Source organism: Bufo gargarizans, chromosome 9 (assembly GCF_014858855.1).
Source record: "Bufo gargarizans isolate SCDJY-AF-19 chromosome 9, ASM1485885v1, whole genome shotgun sequence".
Lineage (NCBI taxonomy): Eukaryota > Metazoa > Chordata > Amphibia > Anura > Bufonidae > Bufo > Bufo gargarizans.
Window position 1 is genome coordinate 111,854,561 of NC_058088.1, and position 19,714 is coordinate 111,874,274.

A 19,714-nucleotide genomic window follows, 5' to 3' on the forward strand; every position below is an offset into this window, starting at 1 on the left:
AGATCACACAGGCAGTGTCAGTTCTGACAGGGAGGAGAGATCACACAGGCAGTGTCAGTTCTGACAGGGAGGAGAGATCACACGGGCAGTGTCAGTTCTGACGGAGGAGAGATCACACAGGCAGTGTCAGTTCTGACAGGGAGAGAGATCACACAGGCAGTGTCAGCTCTGACAGGGAGGAGAGATCACACAGGCAGTGTCAGTTCTGACAGGGGAGAGATCACACAGGCAGTGTCAGTTCTGTCAGGGAGGAGAGATCACACGGGCAGTGTCAGTTCTGACAGGGGAGAGATCACACAGGCAGTGTCAGTTCTGTCAGGGAGGAGAGATCACACGGGCAGTGTCAGTTCTGACGGAGGAGAGATCACACAGGCAGTGTCAGTTCTGTCAGGGAGGAGAGATCACACAGGCAGTGTCAGTTCTGACAGGGAGAGAGATCACACAGGCAGTGTCAGTTCTGACAGGGAGGAGAGATCACACAGGCAGTGTCAGTTCTGACAGGGAGGAGAGATCACACAGGCAGTGTCAGTTCTGACAGGGAGGAGAGATCACACAGGCAGTGTCAGTTCTGACAGGGAGAGAGATCACACAGGCGGTGTCAGTTCTGACAGGGAGAGAGATCACACAGGCGGTGTCAGTTCTGACAGGGAGGAGAGATCACACAGGCAGTGTCAGTTCTGACAGGGAGGAGAGATCACACAGGCAGTGTCAGCTCTGACAGGGAGGAGAGATCACACAGGCAGTGTCAGTTCTGACAGGGGAGAGATCACACAGGCAGTGTCAGTTCTGTCAGGGAGGAGAGATCACACGGGCAGTGTCAGTTCTGACAGGGGAGAGATCACACAGGCAGTGTCAGTTCTGTCAGGGAGGAGAGATCACACGGGCAGTGTCAGTTCTGACGGAGGAGAGATCACACAGGCAGTGTCAGTTCTGTCAGGGAGGAGAGATCACACAGGCAGTGTCAGTTCTGACAGGGAGAGAGATCACACAGGCAGTGTCAGTTCTGACAGGGAGGAGAGATCACACAGGCAGTGTCAGTTCTGTCAGGGAGGAGAGATCACACAGGCAGTGTCAGTTCTGTCAGGGAGGAGAGATCACACAGGCAGTGTCAGTTCTGACAGGGAGGAGAGATCACACAGGCAGTGTCAGTTCTGACAGGGAGAGAGATCACACAGGCGGTGTCAGTTCTGACAGGGAGAGAGATCACACAGGCGGTGTCAGTTCTGACAGGGAGGAGAGATCACACAGGCAGTGTCAGTTCTGACAGGGAGGAGAGATCACACAGGCAGTGTCAGATCTGACAGGGAGGAGAGATCACACAGGCAGTGTCAGCTCTGACAGGGAGGAGAGATCACACAGGCAGTGTCAGTTCTGTCAGGGAGGAGAGATCACACAGGCGGTGTCAGTTCTGACAGGGAGAGAGATCACACAGGCGGTGTCAGTTCTGACAGGGAGGAGAGATCACACGGGCACAAACACCACCAGTGTCAGCCTGCACAGGGGAAGAGGAGATCAAGCAGGAGATGTACTAGGAGGAGAAATGAGGCCAGGAATGAACCTGCGCTGAACTCCTGGACACAGACCTCACATCCAGCATGTATTACTGGGGGGGATGCCTCCTCATGAAAAAAGTGTCATATGAGGAGCAAGTTGTAAACTGAATAGTAGGGAATGTGGAAAGGAATGGAGACTGCAACCTGTTAAACTGGCCATACTCATGATATGTTGATCTGTAGATCACTGGCAGATCCAGCTTGTCTTAGTTGCATCTGCTGTTAACCCTTTGCTGATATGCACCAAATATATACAGTACTGCCCTTGGGATATTAAAGACCGTCACAGTATATGTATGATGCTGTGGTGGTACAGGGCCTCAATTGGCAGCTCATGTTATCTATATGTTGCAGCTATCACCCTGCTGAAACTTCAGCCTTTTCAGTGCTGACCGCAACATCTATTTGGTTTACAGAGTGAGGAGGACCCCTCTGTCCCCCCATTTCTTCACCCTCCCTCCACCATGCACTGAATGATCGCAAGTGCTGATTTGGTTTTTATGGAAGTTGAGGGCCTAACAATTGCTCCCAGGTTTGCCATATTAATACACCTATTAGTCCCTACCAGGGATGGCAGGCATAATACACTGCAAGGACTTGAATAATAAAAAAATGTAAAAAAATAAAAAAACTTTTTTAACTGTTAAGGGGGTTGTTTGGTTTTAGGAACAAACCAGACAACAAGTGGGGTATCCTTCTGCAAAAAAGAACTATGTTACATATCTGACAGATCCGGTGTTGCACTTCAGTTCTCACGTCCGGGCTAAAAATTATTGCAGTTACACGGGTTTTGTTATACACATGTTTATTTCCTTTGTGTGTATTGGAACAATTCACACTGCTCCTATTCATTTCTATGTGGTGGCCCTATAGAAATGAATGGAGGGCAGCTGCACATGCGCGGTGTGCCCTCCGGGACTTTGCCACCAACGTTTACGAGATAGGTGTGGGTCCTAGAGGTGGGACCCGCACCTATCAGACAATGGGGGCATATCCTAGCGATATGCCTCCATTGTCTAAGATGACACAACCCCTTTATGGGTACTTTCACACTTGCGGCAGAGGTTTCCGGCAGGCAGTTCCGTTGCCGGAACTGCCTGCCGGATCTGTCAAAACGCATGTAAACTGATGGCATTTGTCAGACTGATCAGGACCCTCAGCCGTATGGCAAATACATTGAAATGCTGCATCCGTCTCTCCGGTGTCATCGGAAAAACTGATCCGACATTTATTTTTTTCAAATTTGTCTGAGCATGCCGGATGTGTTTTGCCGGAACACTCGGGCATTAATGCATGTCAACGGGAAAAAATGCCGGCATTCCAGCAAGTGTTCTGGAATTTTGGACGGAGATAAAACCGCAGCATGCTGCGGTATTGTCTCCGTCCTGAAAAGTCCAAAAAGTCTAAAAGACTGAAGACATCCTGATGCATCCTGAACGGATTGCTCTCCATTCAGAATGCATTCGGATAAAACTGATCAGTTCTGTTCCGGTTTTGAGCCCCTAGGACGGAACTCAGTGCCGGAAAAGAATAACGCTAGTGTGAAAGTACCCTTAGTATGCTCACACTTAGGCTTTAGTCACATGTCACTGATTGCAGAGGTCACACTACATTTTTTGGGGGAAGAGTAAAAATACTTTTCTGAAGAGTGATTTTAGCCAAGCAGGGGTACAAAATAGGACATTGAGACACAGACAACATTGTTTTTGCTTATATACACCAGGTATATGGACAGTGTAAGTTCTGCATTCTATTGGTTGTTAAGCTACCATTATTTGTCATATCCTGGATCTGCTGAATCTCTCTCCATTTTAGCTGTAGTGGGACAATGCTATTCCAAAATATTCTGCTCCTCTACTGCATTTTTAAGGCTTTTGGAGCCCTCTGGTGTCCATTTGCACTTGATTTTCTTGAACATTTTTTTATTACTTCAGAGTGGGATCTTTTATATAATCCACTGGGGAAAAATACATTTTAGGGTATAAGGGCACCCTTCTTAAAGCGTAACTGACATTTTCATTATATTAATTTTTTTGCTAATGTGTACGGACAGTGACAGGGAACATTTTTGTAATATACTTTACTTTATTCAGGGAAACCGTTTATCTTTAGTAGAAAACTGGGTCTGGAAATGTCCCTTAGCAGCGCTCTCTCAAATGAGTGTTGCTAAGGGCCATCCGTCTTCTATTAGCATAGGAGAGAGCACGGGCTGTGCGGGAGCTGCGGGCGCCTTATGTGTTACATATACATAGTGTTATATATACATTTCCCCTTGTATTAAATATAATCTTCTACAGTATAGTTATGCTCACTGACCAGTGTAGCCAGCGCTGTCAGTGAGCTTTCCCTCTGCGGTAATCGCTCACTACAGGCAGTGCAAGGAGGCAAGGGGAAGCTCTTATACAGTATATAAGAACATAACTGTCCAGCTTCACCCTGCACTGCCTGTAGCGAGCACTTACCGCTCACACAGACATCGAGAGAGCGCTGCTAAGAGACATTTCAACCACAGTTCTAGTAAAAATAAACGTTTTCCCTAAATAAAATATATTGCAAAAATGTTCCCTGTCACTGTCCCTACACATTAGCTAAAAAAATAAAAATAATAATAATGAAATGGCCGTTACGCTTTGAGCTGCATTTAAGTGGTTGTGCATTATCAATAGGGATTAGCGAATCAACTTCGGATGCTTCATCGGATGCGATTTGCATAAAAGTTCATTCGAAGTCGATTCACTCATCTCTAGTCATCAATATCTGTTTGGCAGGGCACCCCCCCTGACATGCTGTTTGAAGAGGAGGCGGTGCTCCATGCCAGCTTTGTTTCCTGTTCATTACACTGCCAGTCATCTTCAAAGTGCAGTGTAATGATGAGTACTCGCTCCATTCACTTGAATAGACCGAATGCTTGTAATTACACTATGCCTCCGCTCAACAGGAGACAACACAGTGTAAATACCAGGAAATAGGAATATGGAAATAGAGCACCGCCATCTCATCAAGCAGCTGATCGTCGAGGATGCCGGGTGTCGGACCCCTTCCGATCAGATATTGATGGTAAGGGTAGGTCATCGGTATAAATCACTGCACAACTCCTTTAAGGCATCCGACCAAGCCTGCCAGAATTCTACTCAAGTGCAAGCACCCTGAAACGGCTGTCTACAGATGGATATTTGGCTTGGCTATATATATATCTCTTCCTTGGGAGATACCCCTTTGCATACAGAGTTTTATTACAACATTACATTTTTAGTGTCTAGGCCACTTTCAGTCACGTTATAAAGCTGTAACTTCTTTTCACAGGGTTACAACAAGAGTATTTCTAAAGGAGAAGTAATTATTAGGTTTGCTTTTCAAGCTGCCATCACAGTGTTGTGTATCGCTTGCCCTTGTTCACTCGGTTTGGCAACGCCAACTGCAGTTATGGTTGGTACAGGAGTTGGCGCTCAGAATGGCATACTGATTAAAGGAGGAGAACCCCTGGAAATGGCACACAAGGTAAGCTACTTGACTTTAGCATCTTGCCCTATGGAAAAATAAATTGTGCAAGTGTATTGCTTACTGTACTTTATAATGATATGCACCTGCTCCTAGTAGGTAACTCGGTTGAGCTGCGAATAGTCGTACCCTGTTCTATATCGTGAAGTTGCAGCAGTATGAATGAAATGGGGTGCACTGTATCCGTCACTCCTTTGTGTTTCAGAATTGTCTTTCCCGATATTCACTGGAGCTGGATCTGTTCATTTCTGGTGGATACACATGCTATACTCGTGTGCATGAAATATTGTCTTCGATCTCTTTTTGTAATTTTATTGCTGATGCTTGACAGTTACAAATAAAAATTCCTGTGTCCTCAGATAAGAACTGTTGTGTTTGATAAGACCGGAACAATCACACATGGTTGTCCTGTGGTTATGCAAGTGAAGCTTTTGGCTGAAAATATATCTTCAAACAAGCTGCTGGCAATTGCGGGGTCTGCAGAGAGCAACAGCGAACACCCCCTTGGAGCAGCAGTTACAAAGCATTGTAAAGAGGTGAGAAACGCGCATTAATAACCCTTCTGTTACAGGCTGCGGCAAAGTTAAAGCGGACCTGTCACTTCGCCAGACATGTCTGTTTTAGTAACTATGTGCATTCCCTATGTAATAGCAATTCTGAGGTATCTATTCTCATGGCTTTATGATGTGTCATTTCTGTATTGTTTCTGCTAGAAGTTATAAATGAATTGCCAGCAGCTTGAAGCAAAGGTACAGATAGGTGTCACCATTTGGGAGGGGGTGTCCCTGACACTAGCAGTAATGATTGAACAGTCAGACACACCCACTACTGGTAACACCCAGCAGTACCTTTACGGCAGACTGCTGGCAATTTATTTGTAAACTTCTAGCATGAATAATACAGGAATGGCACAACATAGAGTCGTAAGAATAGATGCTCCAGAATTGGTATTCTATGGGACGGCAAGTAGTTACTAAGACTCACATGTCAGGAATGGTAAGCAGGTCAGAAGCATAATCCGTTAGGTAGTTGTAATGGACCCACAACCAGCTGTCTTGTAATGTAACATCTCACACTATTGTAATCAGAATAATGGACAGAGGAGAATATATGGACCAAATCACAGTTTTAGTACATATTTTATGTTAAAGTTCTTTCATTTTGCATTGCGTGGTAATTTGATTGAACGGGATTTGGAGTTAAATCATCCTTAAGAGAATTAAGTTTTATTTTACTTGTTGGTAAATTGGTGGAATAGGCCCAGGGCCTGCCTAGTCCCATTCGTATTGAACTGGTGTTAGTACATTGTGTAAAAAATGGTCCACTTCAATTGTATTTGGGCTGCCAGTCAGTGAAAATGAACAAGATAGAAAATGTTCTATTTTTTTTATGTCCGTTATTCACTGGCTGTCAAAAAAACCTGTGGTTTGAATAACCCTATAGACTACTATTGTTTTCAAAATGGACATGTGACGACTTAAAAAAAAAAAAAGTTGTGTGAATGTAGCTTAAGGGTCCTTTTGGCTAGCATTGGCACGGATCATGGAACAGCATGCCGGACCCTACTGCCGCAAGTGTGAAAATAGTGTAACACACATTGAGACTTGCATTCGTTTGTTTGTTGTTTTTGCTTTGCCTGAAACGAAAACTGTGGATCTTTGAGTAAAAAACTCTCACACCCAGGGCATGCTGTGATTTTAAAAGCCTCCAAAAAAAAAGCCACTACAAAAATGGCTTCTGAAGCTGGTGTTTTTTTGCCTAAAATGGCAGTAAAAAAAACACAAAAAAGGCTAGAAAAAAAGCACATTGTGACACCAGCTTTATGCAGGTAGATGTGCAGCATAAAAGATGTGGTCAGCCGACAGACGAGCTTCGTTTGTCAGTTCATCAGTGGGTTGCAGAAGTGAAACATTCGTTTGCCCATCATCGACCCTACTAAAAGGTCCCTTGGGCCTTATTTACACCAGTCTTTTGGGCTGAGTCTGAAGAATGCCTCAAAGTATACATTATTTTAACAATGAAAGTCAGTGGCAGACATCTGAACCGTATTATGTCTTGGTAACTTTTATATCATGTGCATGGCTTTAGTTTTATGACCACAAGGGGTGATTGATCTTTTCTTTCTGTTCCTTTTAACAGGTCCTTAAAACAGAGATCCTGGGAACTTGCTCCGATTTTCAAGCAGTTCCTGGATGTGGGATCAGCTGCAGAGTCAGTAATATCGAACACCTTTTGAGCAGCACCAACCAGACAACAAGCACGAACAACAGCAAAAATGCTCTGCTTGTACACATCGATGAAAGACACGAGGACCCTGATATTCAATCTATCGCTGATTCCCAGAAAGCAAGTAAGCACACATTTTATTCTTGTCAGCAGTTGACCATGTAACCGAAGACTTCAAAAATAATTTCCTGGCCCCTTCGTAATGAAGGTCTAGAGTATAATATGTGGCAGGAATGACCACTGGCCAAATATTTTTACCATTCACTCATTTGCGAGTGATCATAATGTTAGTTGACCTGTCCAAATGAAGAAAATATTAAAGATAAAATTGTCACTTATTTTGTATCTTGAGCTTTGTTATCTACGGCAGGATCAGTAAAATCTAATGCCACTCAGACAAATTTACAGAACGCAGACAGCACTCCGTACTCCTTATCCAACCCTCAGGAAAAGACCTTTAAACCACCAATAGTTTGTCTTTGGTGCCTTTTTACTGTACCTGACAGTCTTTCCTTTCTGAATTGTGGTAGTGCTTCATTCTGTCCTTGCTGTAGGGACGAAAGGTGGATTTTGCATTACATTAGACTACCAATAAACAGTGCAACTAACACTTAATGGGAACCTGACTTGTTGAACATGGTGTCTCAGCTGAAGGAAGCAAGTTATAGAGCAGGAGGAGCTGAGCAGATTGATATAAAGTTTTGTAGGAAAAGCTCCAGTATAACTTATATTTTCTTCATTTAAATTCCTGCTCATTCTGAGCTTTGAAGTCAAGGAGGCGGTCCTATCAGTGATTGACAGCCTTCCCTACATGCCTGTGTATACACAGCTGTCAGTCACTGATAGGACCGCCTCCTTCACTTCAAAGCCTGGAATATACAGGAATTTAAATGAATAAAATGCAAGCTACAAAACTTTATATCAATCTGATCAGCTCTTCCTGCTCTATAACCTGCTGCTGGCAGACTACGCTGCATTTTATGAACGTTTAGTTTATAAGCATTACTATACTGCTGACAGTCCTAATTTTGCCAGGACAACCCTGAGAACCGGGTTGCAAAGGAGAAAGCCTTATGCAAACCCTGGGGGCATTCTTAACCAACCACTTTTGGGGATGTTTGTGGGGTTGGGTTTTAAATGTCCCAGTTTTTCAGATGTTGGTAAGCATGCACTACCTATAGATAATAACAGATCAATCAAAGCTTGAATTATTTTCTGCCCCTATCATGCAACAGAAAAACTTCTGCCGTCACAAGCCCAAATTCATAGTGTGATGGCTCTGTTAGAAGACAGCTCGCTTTAACAAAACCCCCATAAACGCTGAGCTCGACCTGGTCGTTTTTTCAAGTAATGAAGAAATTAATTTCATTTGTTATACATCCTACAGCTTCTTCTACATCAAAGCAGACATATTCTGTGCTTATTGGGAACCGGGAGTGGATGAATCGAAATTTCCTTAGTATGGAGGACGAGACTGATGCTCTTATGACTAAACATGAGAATAAAGGTCGTACAGCGGTCCTGGTAGCAGTTGACGGTAGGCAGTATAATTTGTAAGGAATGAATATATATGTTTACGCGCATTACAGTGCCAGATGTTCATACGCATTGTGCTTTTTTTTAGGTGTGGTCTGTGGATTAATAGCTATAGCTGACACTGTGAAGCCAGAAGCAGCATTAGCAGTTTATACGTTGCGTTCTATGGGGCTGGATGTAGTGCTAATGACTGGAGACAACAGCAAGACTGCGAAAACCATTGCATCCCAGGTACTTTAAATAACCTACATGCCTCCAGGGATAAAGGTCCACCTGTCCATTTAGCATTATTTTTATTGTATCTGGTTGAAGTATGTTCTGCATGTTAATAATTGGGAGCAAAGTAATGTACATTTGTGGCAATAAGACAAAATACATAATCATTCCAGTTGTTTCCTCACTTGCTGAGGGGAAAATACTGTATGTGCCGCCTTTACATATTACAATTTGAATGCCGCAGACTCATTCGCGGATTAGACCCATTGAATTTATCTAAACCACACGTTACCACCAGTCACAGCTTCCAGCACCGTCCAGACTAAGAAAAGATAGGACCTTTCTTGGTGCAGTCATTTCTTTAAATCGCTGGCCGCATGCACCTTTTAGTAAATTTAGCACAATTCAAGTCAGCATTCTTTTTTCTTAGGACTCAGTCAGATAACCGTATGAATCGGTCCGCATCCGTTGTGCAATTTAGCAGAACGGGTGCGAACCTATTCATTTCAATGGGGCCACAAAAGATGTGGACCACACCTTGTGCTGTCCGCATTCGTAGTTCCATTCCGCGGCCCCGCAAGAAAGCTAGAGCAAGTCCTGTTCATGTCCGCAATCGCAGGAATAGTCATTTCTATCATAGTGTCGGCCATGTATCAACGAGCGCTGTGTATACAGATCAGGAAGCACTATGCTGCTTCCTGTCCCGGCTACTATGTCAGCCCCAGTTACAGTAGAAATCAAAAGTAAAAAAATAAAATAAAATATTAATGAAGTTAAATATCCCCCAGAGGTCTTGTATGACCTTTATGGGGGACACAAAGTGTAAAAAAAAAAAAAAGTGTTTTGAAGAGAAAAAAAAAAAAAGATTCCCCCCCCCCCCCCAAATTACAAAATGTTAAAAATAGAAGAAAAAAATAAATAAATAGACATATTTGGTATCACCGCGTCCACAACGACTGGCTCTATAATTATATCATATGATCTATCCAATCAGGTGAACGCTGTAAAACAATAAAATAAACATTGCGCAAAAGAGATTTTTTAGTTAGCTCATCTCCCAAAAAACAGAATGTCAATCAATCAAAAAGTCGTGCGTACACCAAAATGGTAGCAATAAAAACATCACCTCATCCCATAAAAAATGATCCCCCCACTCAAAACCATAGCCAGAAAAATTAAAAAAAATATGACTCTAGGAAAATTGCCGCACAAAAACATGATTTTTTTCTAAAAATGCTCTTATTGTGTAAAACGTAAAAAAATAAATAAATGATAGACATATTTGGTATCGCCGCGTCCATAACAATTGGCACTACAAAAATATTACACAATCTGGTGTAAAAAAAAAATAATAATAAAAATTATGCCAAAACTGCTTTTTTTTAGTGACCTCATCTCACAAAAAACATAATATCAATTAATCAAAAAAGTCGTATGTACCTCAAATTGGTAGCAATAATGTCACCTCGTCCCGCATAAAACAATGAAAAAAATATGGCTCTAAGAAAATGCCAACACAAAAACATGATTTTTTTTTCTAAAAATGTTTTTATTGTGTAAAATAAAAACAAAAAAAAAACATATTTGGTATCATTACGTCCGTAATGACCCGATCTATAAAGTATTACCTTATCTATCCCATCAAGTAAACGGTATAAAAAAATAAATAGAAAAATGACACCAAACAGCTTTTTTTGTGACTTCACCTCCCAAAAAATTAGATAAAAGGCAACCAGAAAACCAAATGTACCCCAAAATGGTCCCAATAAAAACTACAGCTTGTCCCGTAAAAAATAAGCCCTCACGCAGCTCATTCCCAACAGTTGGGGTCTTACTGTATTCAGGAGAAAGTGGGTAGCAAATTGTGGGGGGTTATTATCCTGTTATCGTTTGTGAAAAATAAAGTTTTGGCCTAAAGCACCATTTCTTGTAAAATAAAAAATAATACATTTTTTATTTTCACACCCAAGTATTAAAAATTCTATGAAACACCTGAGTGAAGTGCTTTATATACCCCTGAAAAGTGGTGTGTGTGTGTGTATATATAATATATATATTTTTTTTGGGGGGGGGGGGTTCACTGTGGGTTACCTCAGGGTCTCTTCAAATGATGCAAAATCTGCAATAACCATATGGCGCCACTTGCCTTCTGTGCCCTGTCGTGTGCCCAAACAGTGGTGTACGACCACTTATGGGGTGTTTCTGCAAATTGCAGAATCGGGGTAATAAATATTGAGGTTTGTTTTGTTGTTAACCCTTGATGTGTTCCAGGAAAAAATAAAATAAAATGGAAAATCTGCAAAAAAAGTGAAATTTTGAAGTTTCACCTCTATTTTGCTTTAATTCCTTTGAATACCTAAAGGGTTAACAACATTTCTAAAACCAGTTTAGAATAGCTTGAGGGGTGTAGTTTCTAAAATGGGGTTATTTATGGGTTGGTTCTATCATGTAAGCCCACAAAGTTACTTCAGAACTGAACTAGTCCTTAAAAAAGTTTGCTTTGGAAATTTTCCTGAAAATTAAAAAAATTGCTTCTAAAATTCAAAACCTTCTAATGTCCAAAAATAATTACATTACCAAAATGATGCCAACATAAAGTAGACATATGGGGAATGTTAATTAATGAATATTTTATGAGGTATCACTTTCTGTCTTTAAAGCAGAGAGATTCAAATTTAAAAAACTGAATTTTTTCAAATTGTTGTTAACTTTTTTTTTTTTTTTTAATAAATAAAGGTAAAACATATTGACTCAAATTTACCATTAACATGAAGTACAATGTGTCAGGAGAAAACTATCTCAGAATGGCTTGGATAAGTAAAATGGTTCCAAAGTTATTACCACATAAAGTGACACATTAAACTGATGTACTGCGTGTCTTTCCCAGTCTGTGTAATAAATTAATGATTTAATTTATCCTTTGGAGTAGTTGAAAAGTAATGTTTTTTTTGCGGTCTACCATTAAAGTCTTTTAAGATTTATTAAAATAAACTCATATTATTTATATAGTTTACTTAATTTATTTTTTCCTCCCCAAGGTCGGTATAACCAAAGTGTTTGCTGAGGTTCTCCCATCCCATAAAGTAGCGAAGGTAAAGCAGCTGCAGGACCAAGGTACACGAGTGGCAATGGTGGGCGATGGAATAAATGACTCTCCTGCTCTGGCCATGGCCAATGTGGGGATTGCCATAGGGACCGGCACAGATGTAGCCATTGAAGCTGCAGACGTGGTGCTTATACGGGTAAGTCTTAGAGCTTTACATATTCACTTTTAACCTGCTAAACATGCACAGCAGGGCCAGACATATAAAGTATATAGGGGTATTTGTCAGCAGGACTGGCAGACTTTCTGATGTTTTCAAGAGATTTTTCTTCGTATATTGCTCTGGCAGGACCCTCATCACTGCTCATAGTGTTATGTTCTTTCTAGTTTGTGCTAAACTGGACCCCCCAGGTGGGAGCAGAAGCTGTAACTGCTTTCTCCTGCAAAATACCACTTTAATGTTGAGCTTTTTATCTAGCTGATGTTTATTAACCCTTTCACTGCTCCTTAAACACAGAAAAGACCAACATTAAATTTTAGTCACAGGATTTCTTGCTTTCATTGAATTAAGTTTCTCTGCCTAAAGCCACACACAAGTGAGTTGAATGCGAGGAACTCGCAGCATGTGCATAATGCTGTCAGTGAAATACAATGGATTCCAGGACTCTAAGGCTTACACAGCATTATAAATCAGTATAATGCTATGCAATCCTGCCTGGGGAGCAGACGCCAGAACAGGACCTCTCATTGACACACACAGAGTTTATCACTTTCAACTTTCATGTGTGTCTGGCCTATATACCAGATGTGCAAAGTGTGTATTGATTGACATAGAGTGTTCTCATCATGCTCCTATTGCATGCTGATAGATGTGAATGTGCCATAGAAGATACATACCTTACAATGAGAGCTGACTAAATCTGGTTATGTCTTTATGATGCAGAATGATCTCCTGGATGTTGTCGCCAGCATTGACTTATCGCGCAAGACTGTGAAAAGAATAAGAATAAATTTTGTTTTTGCCCTGATTTACAATCTCATTGGTATACCTATAGCTGCAGGTATGTAATGCAAATCTGGAGATACTCCAGAGATTTCATTATTTAGGAATAGGTGGATTAGGCTTCTTTCAGCTCTCTGGCAGACTGTTACCAGTCTCTGGCAGGCTGTTCTGGTAGAGACCTCTCTGCATCCGGCATGGCTGGATGTTACTGTAGTGCCCACCAGCCCCATTGCCTATAATGGAATCCGGCGAAAATCCGGCCGCACAGAAACCGTTGGGACTGAGCCTGGGACTGAAACTTCTCCCACACATGAACGGAATGAGCCGGAATACCAGGCACAGACCGGCCATACAAATATTGACAGCCTATCCTAAGGATAGGCCATCAGTGTTAAAGGGGTTGTCAGAGAGAATTAAAAATCTCGTCAACTACTTACCTCTTTCTCTGGCACTGTTCTCTGCACCACTAGTTTGGTCCTCCTGACACTGACGGTATGTGGCATATCATTGCTGATGCTAGTCACTGTCCTCGGCCTTCTACAGTGGTCATGTGCTGTAGCCCTGCTTGTCACCACTGCAGTTTGTAAACAAGCAGTGACGGGGACCAGCAGCCCAGAGAGCTGGCTAGTTTACAGTCATTTTTTATTTTACAGCATAACTTTAAGTTATCTCGGAAATCCTTTTAAAGGCTATGGCCCCTTTTGTGGTAAAATAACTTTTCTGTTATTTTTATTTTTTTATAGAAAATTTAATAATTTTTATTATCGAATAGTGTTGTAGGTGTTAGAATTATAACATTGAGCAGTCATTTAATTTATCTATGTCTAAATATGTCCACTGTTTCAGGTGTGTTCATGCCAGTGGGATTGATTTTACAGCCCTGGATGGGATCCGCAGCTATGGCCGCCTCCTCAGTTTCCGTTGTTTTCTCCTCTCTGCTGCTTAAACTGTACGTGTTGTTTCATTCCTTATTGCTACTCGTGATTCTGAAACTGAACATTTCAGTTGACATGGTTTTATTTTCTTCATGTTCTGCCTCATCAATAAGAAGTTACTAAACCTGACACAAGTCAATGCCCCTATACACATTAGATTACTATGAAAAAGTAACCTCCAGCTCGCCCGTACCTTTTTTGTACCAGACATGCACGGTTATAGTCTGATTCCTCACCTTTAGTAATCCATAAAGTAAAAACCAGCACCGTTCTTAACCGCTTTAAGTCCGCCCATAGGATATAAACGTCCTATGGGTGGACCTCTATTTCTGAAAGCACGTTTTAAAACGTCCTTTCAGAAATAGCAGCTGCGCGCTAATCGTGCAGCTGCTGATCGAGTTGCCCGCTGTCAGTGACAGCAGGGCAACCCAGAGAGAAGGCAGGGACGGTGCCCAGGTTTCCCTGCCTTCCGGATCGCTGCTGTGTCTGCAGAGCAGGAAGCGCTGAGCGCTTCCTGTTCCGGCCTGGCGGTCATGTGACCGCCGGGACCGGAGCGTGCAGGAGCTGTGTGAGGTCTTACAGAGACCTCGATCAGCCCTGCATTGAGGCTGTACAGCGCAGAATCATGCTGTACAGCCTCTCTGGGGGGTGCATTTCTTCTGTAACTGAAATCAACAGTGAAAAAAAAAAGAAAAAGTGAAGCAAATGTCCCCCAGAGGTCTTGTATGACCTTATGGGGGACGAAAAGTGTAAAATAAAAAAATAAAAAATAAAGGGTTGAAAAAAATTAAAATAAAAAAAAGTTTCACATGTAAAAAAAAAAAGGTCCCCAAGTAAGGAATAAAAAAAAAAAAATTAAAAATAGAAAAAATAAAATAAAATAGACATATTTGGTATTGCCACGTCCGTAAAAACCAGCTCTATAAAAATATCACATGAGCTAACCCCTCAGATGAACACCGTAAAAAAAAACAAACAAAAAAACTGTGTCAAAACAAGCAATTTTTGTCACCTTGCATCACAAAAGGTGCAACACCAAGTGATCAAAAACGCGTATGTCCCACAAAATGGTACCAATAAAACAGTCACCTCATCCCGCAAAAAATGAGCCCCTACATAAGAAAATCTCTCAAAAAATAAAAAAAACTATAGCTATCAGAACATGGACACATTAAAACATAATTTTTTTGTTTCAAAAATGCTATTATTGTGTAAAACTTTAATAAATGAGAAAAAGTATATATATTAGGTATCGCCACGTCCGTAACAATCTGCTCTATAAAAATGTCACTTGACTGAACCCCTCAGGTGAACGCTGTAAAAATAAATAAATAGAAACTGTGCTAAAACAACCAATTTTTTGGTCACCTTGCCCCATAAAGTGTTATAATGAATGATCAAAAAATCATATGTACCCAAAAATAGTACTAATAAAACTAGCACCTTATCCCCTAATTTCCAAAATGGGGTCACTTCTTGGGAGTTTCTACTGTAAGGGTGCATCAGGGGGCTTCAAATGGGACATGGCATCTAAAAACCATGTGGAGTTCCTTTTCTTCTGCGCCCTGCCGTGTGCCCATACAGCAGTTTATGACCACATGTGGGGTGTTTCTGTAAACCGCAGAATCTGGGTAATAAATATTGAGTTTTGTTTGGCTGTTAACCATCGATGTGTTAAAGAAAAAATTGGATTAAAATGGAAAATCTGCCCAAAAAGTGAAATTTTCCTTTAATTCTTGTGGAACGCATAAAGGGTTAACAAAGTTAGTAAAATCAGTTTTGAGTAACTCGAGGGATGTAGTTTCTACAATGGGGTCATTTATGGGGGTATCCACTATGTAGGCCCCACAAAGTGACTTCAGACCTGAACTGGTCCTTATAAAGTGGGTTTTGGCAATTTTCTTAAAAATTTGAAGAATTTCTTCTAAACTTCTAAGCCTTCTAACGTCCTAAAAAAATAAAATGACATTTCCAAAATGATGCCAACATAAAGTAGACATATGGGGAAGGTTAAATAATAAATATTTTATGAGGTATCACTTTCTGTTTTAAAAGCAGAGAAATTGAAATTTAGAAAATTGCGAATTTTTCAAATTTTTGGGTAAATTTGGGATGTTTTCATAAATAAAGGTGAAATATTTTGACTCAAATTTATGACTATCATGAAGTACAATGTGTCACGAGAAAACAATCTCTGAATGACTTGGATAAATAAAGGCGTTCCAAAGTTATTACCACATGAAGTGAGATATGTCAGTTTTGCAAAATTAGGCCTGGTCAGGAAGGGGGCAAATGGCCCAGATGGGAAGTGGTTAAAAGCTGTGACTAGAGATGAGCGAATTTCATATTTTGAAATTCGTTCACACTTTGGTAGTAAAAGCAGAATTGCGTTATGGATTCCGTTACCACAGACCATAACGCAATTCTATGACTGAATCCTCTCCTGCATAACAGAAACGGGACGGATCAGTTATGCAGGCCATAGACTTCTATTAATACGGAATGCCTCTAAAGGCATTCCGTTATGCATTCCATCATAGAATTGTGTTATGGTCTGTGGTAATGGAATCCATAACGCAGTTCTGCTTTTACCACCAAACGAAGCGTGAACTAATTTCATAACCTGAAATTCTCTTCTCTAGCTGTGACGATCCTTTATTCTTAAAGGGCTTCTGTCACCCCACTAAAGTGATTTTTTTTTTTGGGCTGGTGAAATTAGTTATATTGCGATATATGACAATATAATTGTGTCACTTACTTTGATCCAGCAGTTTCTTCAAAAAACGAAGTTTTATCATATGTAAATTCAGTCTCTAACAGCAAGTAGGGCGGCTACTTGCTGCTAGCTGCTGCAGAAATCCGCCCTCTCGTCGTGTTGATTGACAGGGCCAGCCGGGATCTCCTCCTCCAGCCAGCCCTGTCGGCATTTCAAAAATCGCGCGCCTCTGTTGATTCGGCGCAGGCGCTCTGAGATGAGGAGGCTCGTCTCCTCAGAACTCCCTCAGTGCGCCTGCGCCGATGACATCACCGAAATAGAAGACGTCATCGGCGCAGGCGCACTGAGGGAGTGCTGAGGAGACGAGCCTCCTCATCTCAGAGCGCCTGCGCCGAATCCACAGAGGCGCGCGATTTTTGAAATGCCGACAGGGCTGGCCGGAGGAGGAGATCCCGGCTGGCCCTGTCAATCAACACGACGAGGGGGCGGATTTCTGCAGCAGCTAGCAGCAAGTAGCCGCCCTACTTGCTGTTAGAGACTGAATTTACTTATGATAAAACTTCGTTTTTTTAAGAAACTGCTGGATCAAAGTAAGTGACACAATTATATTGTGATATATCGCAATATAACTAATTTCACCAGCCCAAAAAAAAAAATCACTTTAGTGGGGTGACAGAAGCCCTTTAAGTACAGCAGTAGTGCTAGTTGTAAGCAAGGTCACAGGACACAGGGAATGGTATGTGCTACTTATAGACCCAAATAAATTCACATTTATTCTTATTTGTGCAGTTACAGAAAGCCAAGTCGTGAGGAACTGGAACTGAAAGCTCAAGGTCAACTGCGGCGAAAGTCTCCATCAGAAATCAGTGTTCACATCGGCATCTCAGAAAACCTGAGAAGTTCTCCGAAGCTCAGCATGTTGGACCGCATTGTGAATTACAGCCGAGCTTCCCTCAACTCCCTCAACTTTCTGTCTGATAAACATTCTCAGCACAGCGTCTCTCTGAACGATCCTGACAAACATACACTACTTATAGAAGATCCCAGAGGGGAAGAAGACTCCTTCCTGTGATCAGAAGCACCCAAATATTCTATCTGTTAAATACAGATACATGGAAAAATATACCTAAGAGCCAGTGTGGGTGGACGTACCAATGAGCCTTCTGTAGCTAACATATCAGTACAATGCAGTGAAGCCTTGTGGCAGCAAGACTTAAAGCCATTGACTTGTAAGCTTATGTGCCTTATTGTCTTCAGACATTATCCTAAATTGACCAGGACACTGGTCGGTGAACACTCCTCTCACTTTTTCCTGTTCCTGTTTGTATGGGGACATATATCTATTCCAGTTTGGTTTTTTTGTTATCAAATCACACATATGCACCGCCGGATATATCCGATCAGTGTTGACACTTTTTGAAAGTGGAGATTTGCCTTTTTTTTATTTCACAAGCTGCCCTCCTCCACGAAAAGATGACAATCCCTATGTTCCTCACCCCCCCCATATAATTGTACTGCTGCACTTTGTGAGGTGACATTGTTGGTTAGTTTTTACTCCCACACACACAGCAGAAGATTCCCTAAAACGTGCCTAAAACCTTTTTCTGAAAAGACCCTAATCAGATCCCACAAACCACAAAGATGTTCAAAGGGTCAAATAAAATGTTCATGTCAAGGATTACTTTGGCTTAGTTTATTGCAAGTGCTGAAGTCTAATATGTTGTTTGCTCCCATATATGTGTCATTTGTGCTGCATTTAATAATGTACTCTCTGCAGCCCACCACTATTTATGCCTCATTTAAAGGAACACTCTGAAAAAAGCCTCCTAACTGTGGCGTTATGTTCTAGCTGTCTTGTGTCTATGTTGCTTTTTGAAAGTTTGTTGTTACCATTTTACCCAATGATTCAGAATGTTAAAGTAGGGCTACACAGCGACTTTAGCCGTGATACGCATATGGGGAAAAATCGCAGTGTAGCGCTGCCCACTTTGCAGCCAATGAAAGTGAATGGGGTTGCGTTGTTGTCGCAAGGCACTGCAACACAACAGTTGCAAGAAATCCATCAGGTTTAGATTTCTAGTGATTTTCATGTTACAGCAACTTACGAGTTATAACGTCACGTCATTCACTTTAACTATTGTGATGCAGGCAGTGCTGCGATATTTGTGTCACAGCCAGTCACAGTGTAGCATTAGCCCTATATAGTGGCTCACTTTTTGCACTCATTAAAATGCAATTTTTATTTTACTCTTGCACAGGAAAAAAATATAAGAAGTTTGATGAAATACAATAAAGCCTTATTCACACAAGTGTTTTGGTCAGTTATTTCCATTAGTGATTGTGAGCCAATTAAAGGAGTGGAGGCTACACAGAGAAAAGGCACGTTGGACAGATCTGCACCTGTTCTGTGTTTAGAAGGGCACCTGGATTTGGCTCACAATCACTGATGGAAATCACTGACTGAACACTGACCGTGTGAATTAATCATAAGGCTTAGTGTCAGGGTATACATGAGGAGTTGTTTAAAGGGGTTTGCAGGATTATAAAAAAACAAAACTCTAACAGCAAGCAGTAAGTATGATAAAAGTAAAAAAAGTATTCCACTGATTAATGCTCTGCTGCTCTGGCAGTCCCATGGATGCTATACATCCATGTGGCCTTGCATTTAAAGGGGTATTCCCATCTTCCCTTTTCATACTTGCCTTCCTTGAGCGCGACGTTCACTTCCTGGATTCTTCTCCCGGCCGGGCCGCGCAGTGTCCTGAACGCGCACGCCGCCGCGCATGCGCTATGGTGACTTATTCCTGGCCTGTATAGTACGGAGCCGGCGCACGTTCGCGGCTCTGTACTATACTGGCAAGGAAGAAGTAATCATGGCGCATGCTAGGCGGCTGGCGCGTTCAGGACATTGCGGGGCCCGGCCGGGAGGAAAATCTTCAATCTTCTGCGCAAGTGCGGCCCGGCGGGATTCGACAGGAGAGGTGGCCG

At 41.8% G+C, this 19,714-nt stretch overlaps 1 protein-coding gene across 1 annotated transcript in view; it reads left to right on the forward strand.

Annotated features, from left to right (window-relative positions):
• The window catches only part of ATP7A (ATPase copper transporting alpha), an 85,160-nt gene extending 66,756 nt beyond the window's left edge, over positions 1-18,404 (forward strand). The window contains exons 15-23 of the mRNA XM_044305731.1: positions 4,857-5,051; positions 5,411-5,587; positions 7,191-7,401; positions 8,665-8,814; positions 8,902-9,044; positions 12,068-12,271; positions 13,016-13,133; positions 13,922-14,024; positions 17,516-18,404. Of these exons, the coding sequence (XP_044161666.1) occupies positions 4,857-5,051; positions 5,411-5,587; positions 7,191-7,401; positions 8,665-8,814; positions 8,902-9,044; positions 12,068-12,271; positions 13,016-13,133; positions 13,922-14,024; positions 17,516-17,798 (1,584 nt within the window). The 3' untranslated portion in view covers positions 17,799-18,404. The remainder of the gene's footprint in view (positions 1-4,856; positions 5,052-5,410; positions 5,588-7,190; positions 7,402-8,664; positions 8,815-8,901; positions 9,045-12,067; positions 12,272-13,015; positions 13,134-13,921; positions 14,025-17,515) is intronic.
• Positions 18,405-19,714: the final 1,310 nt, after the last annotated feature.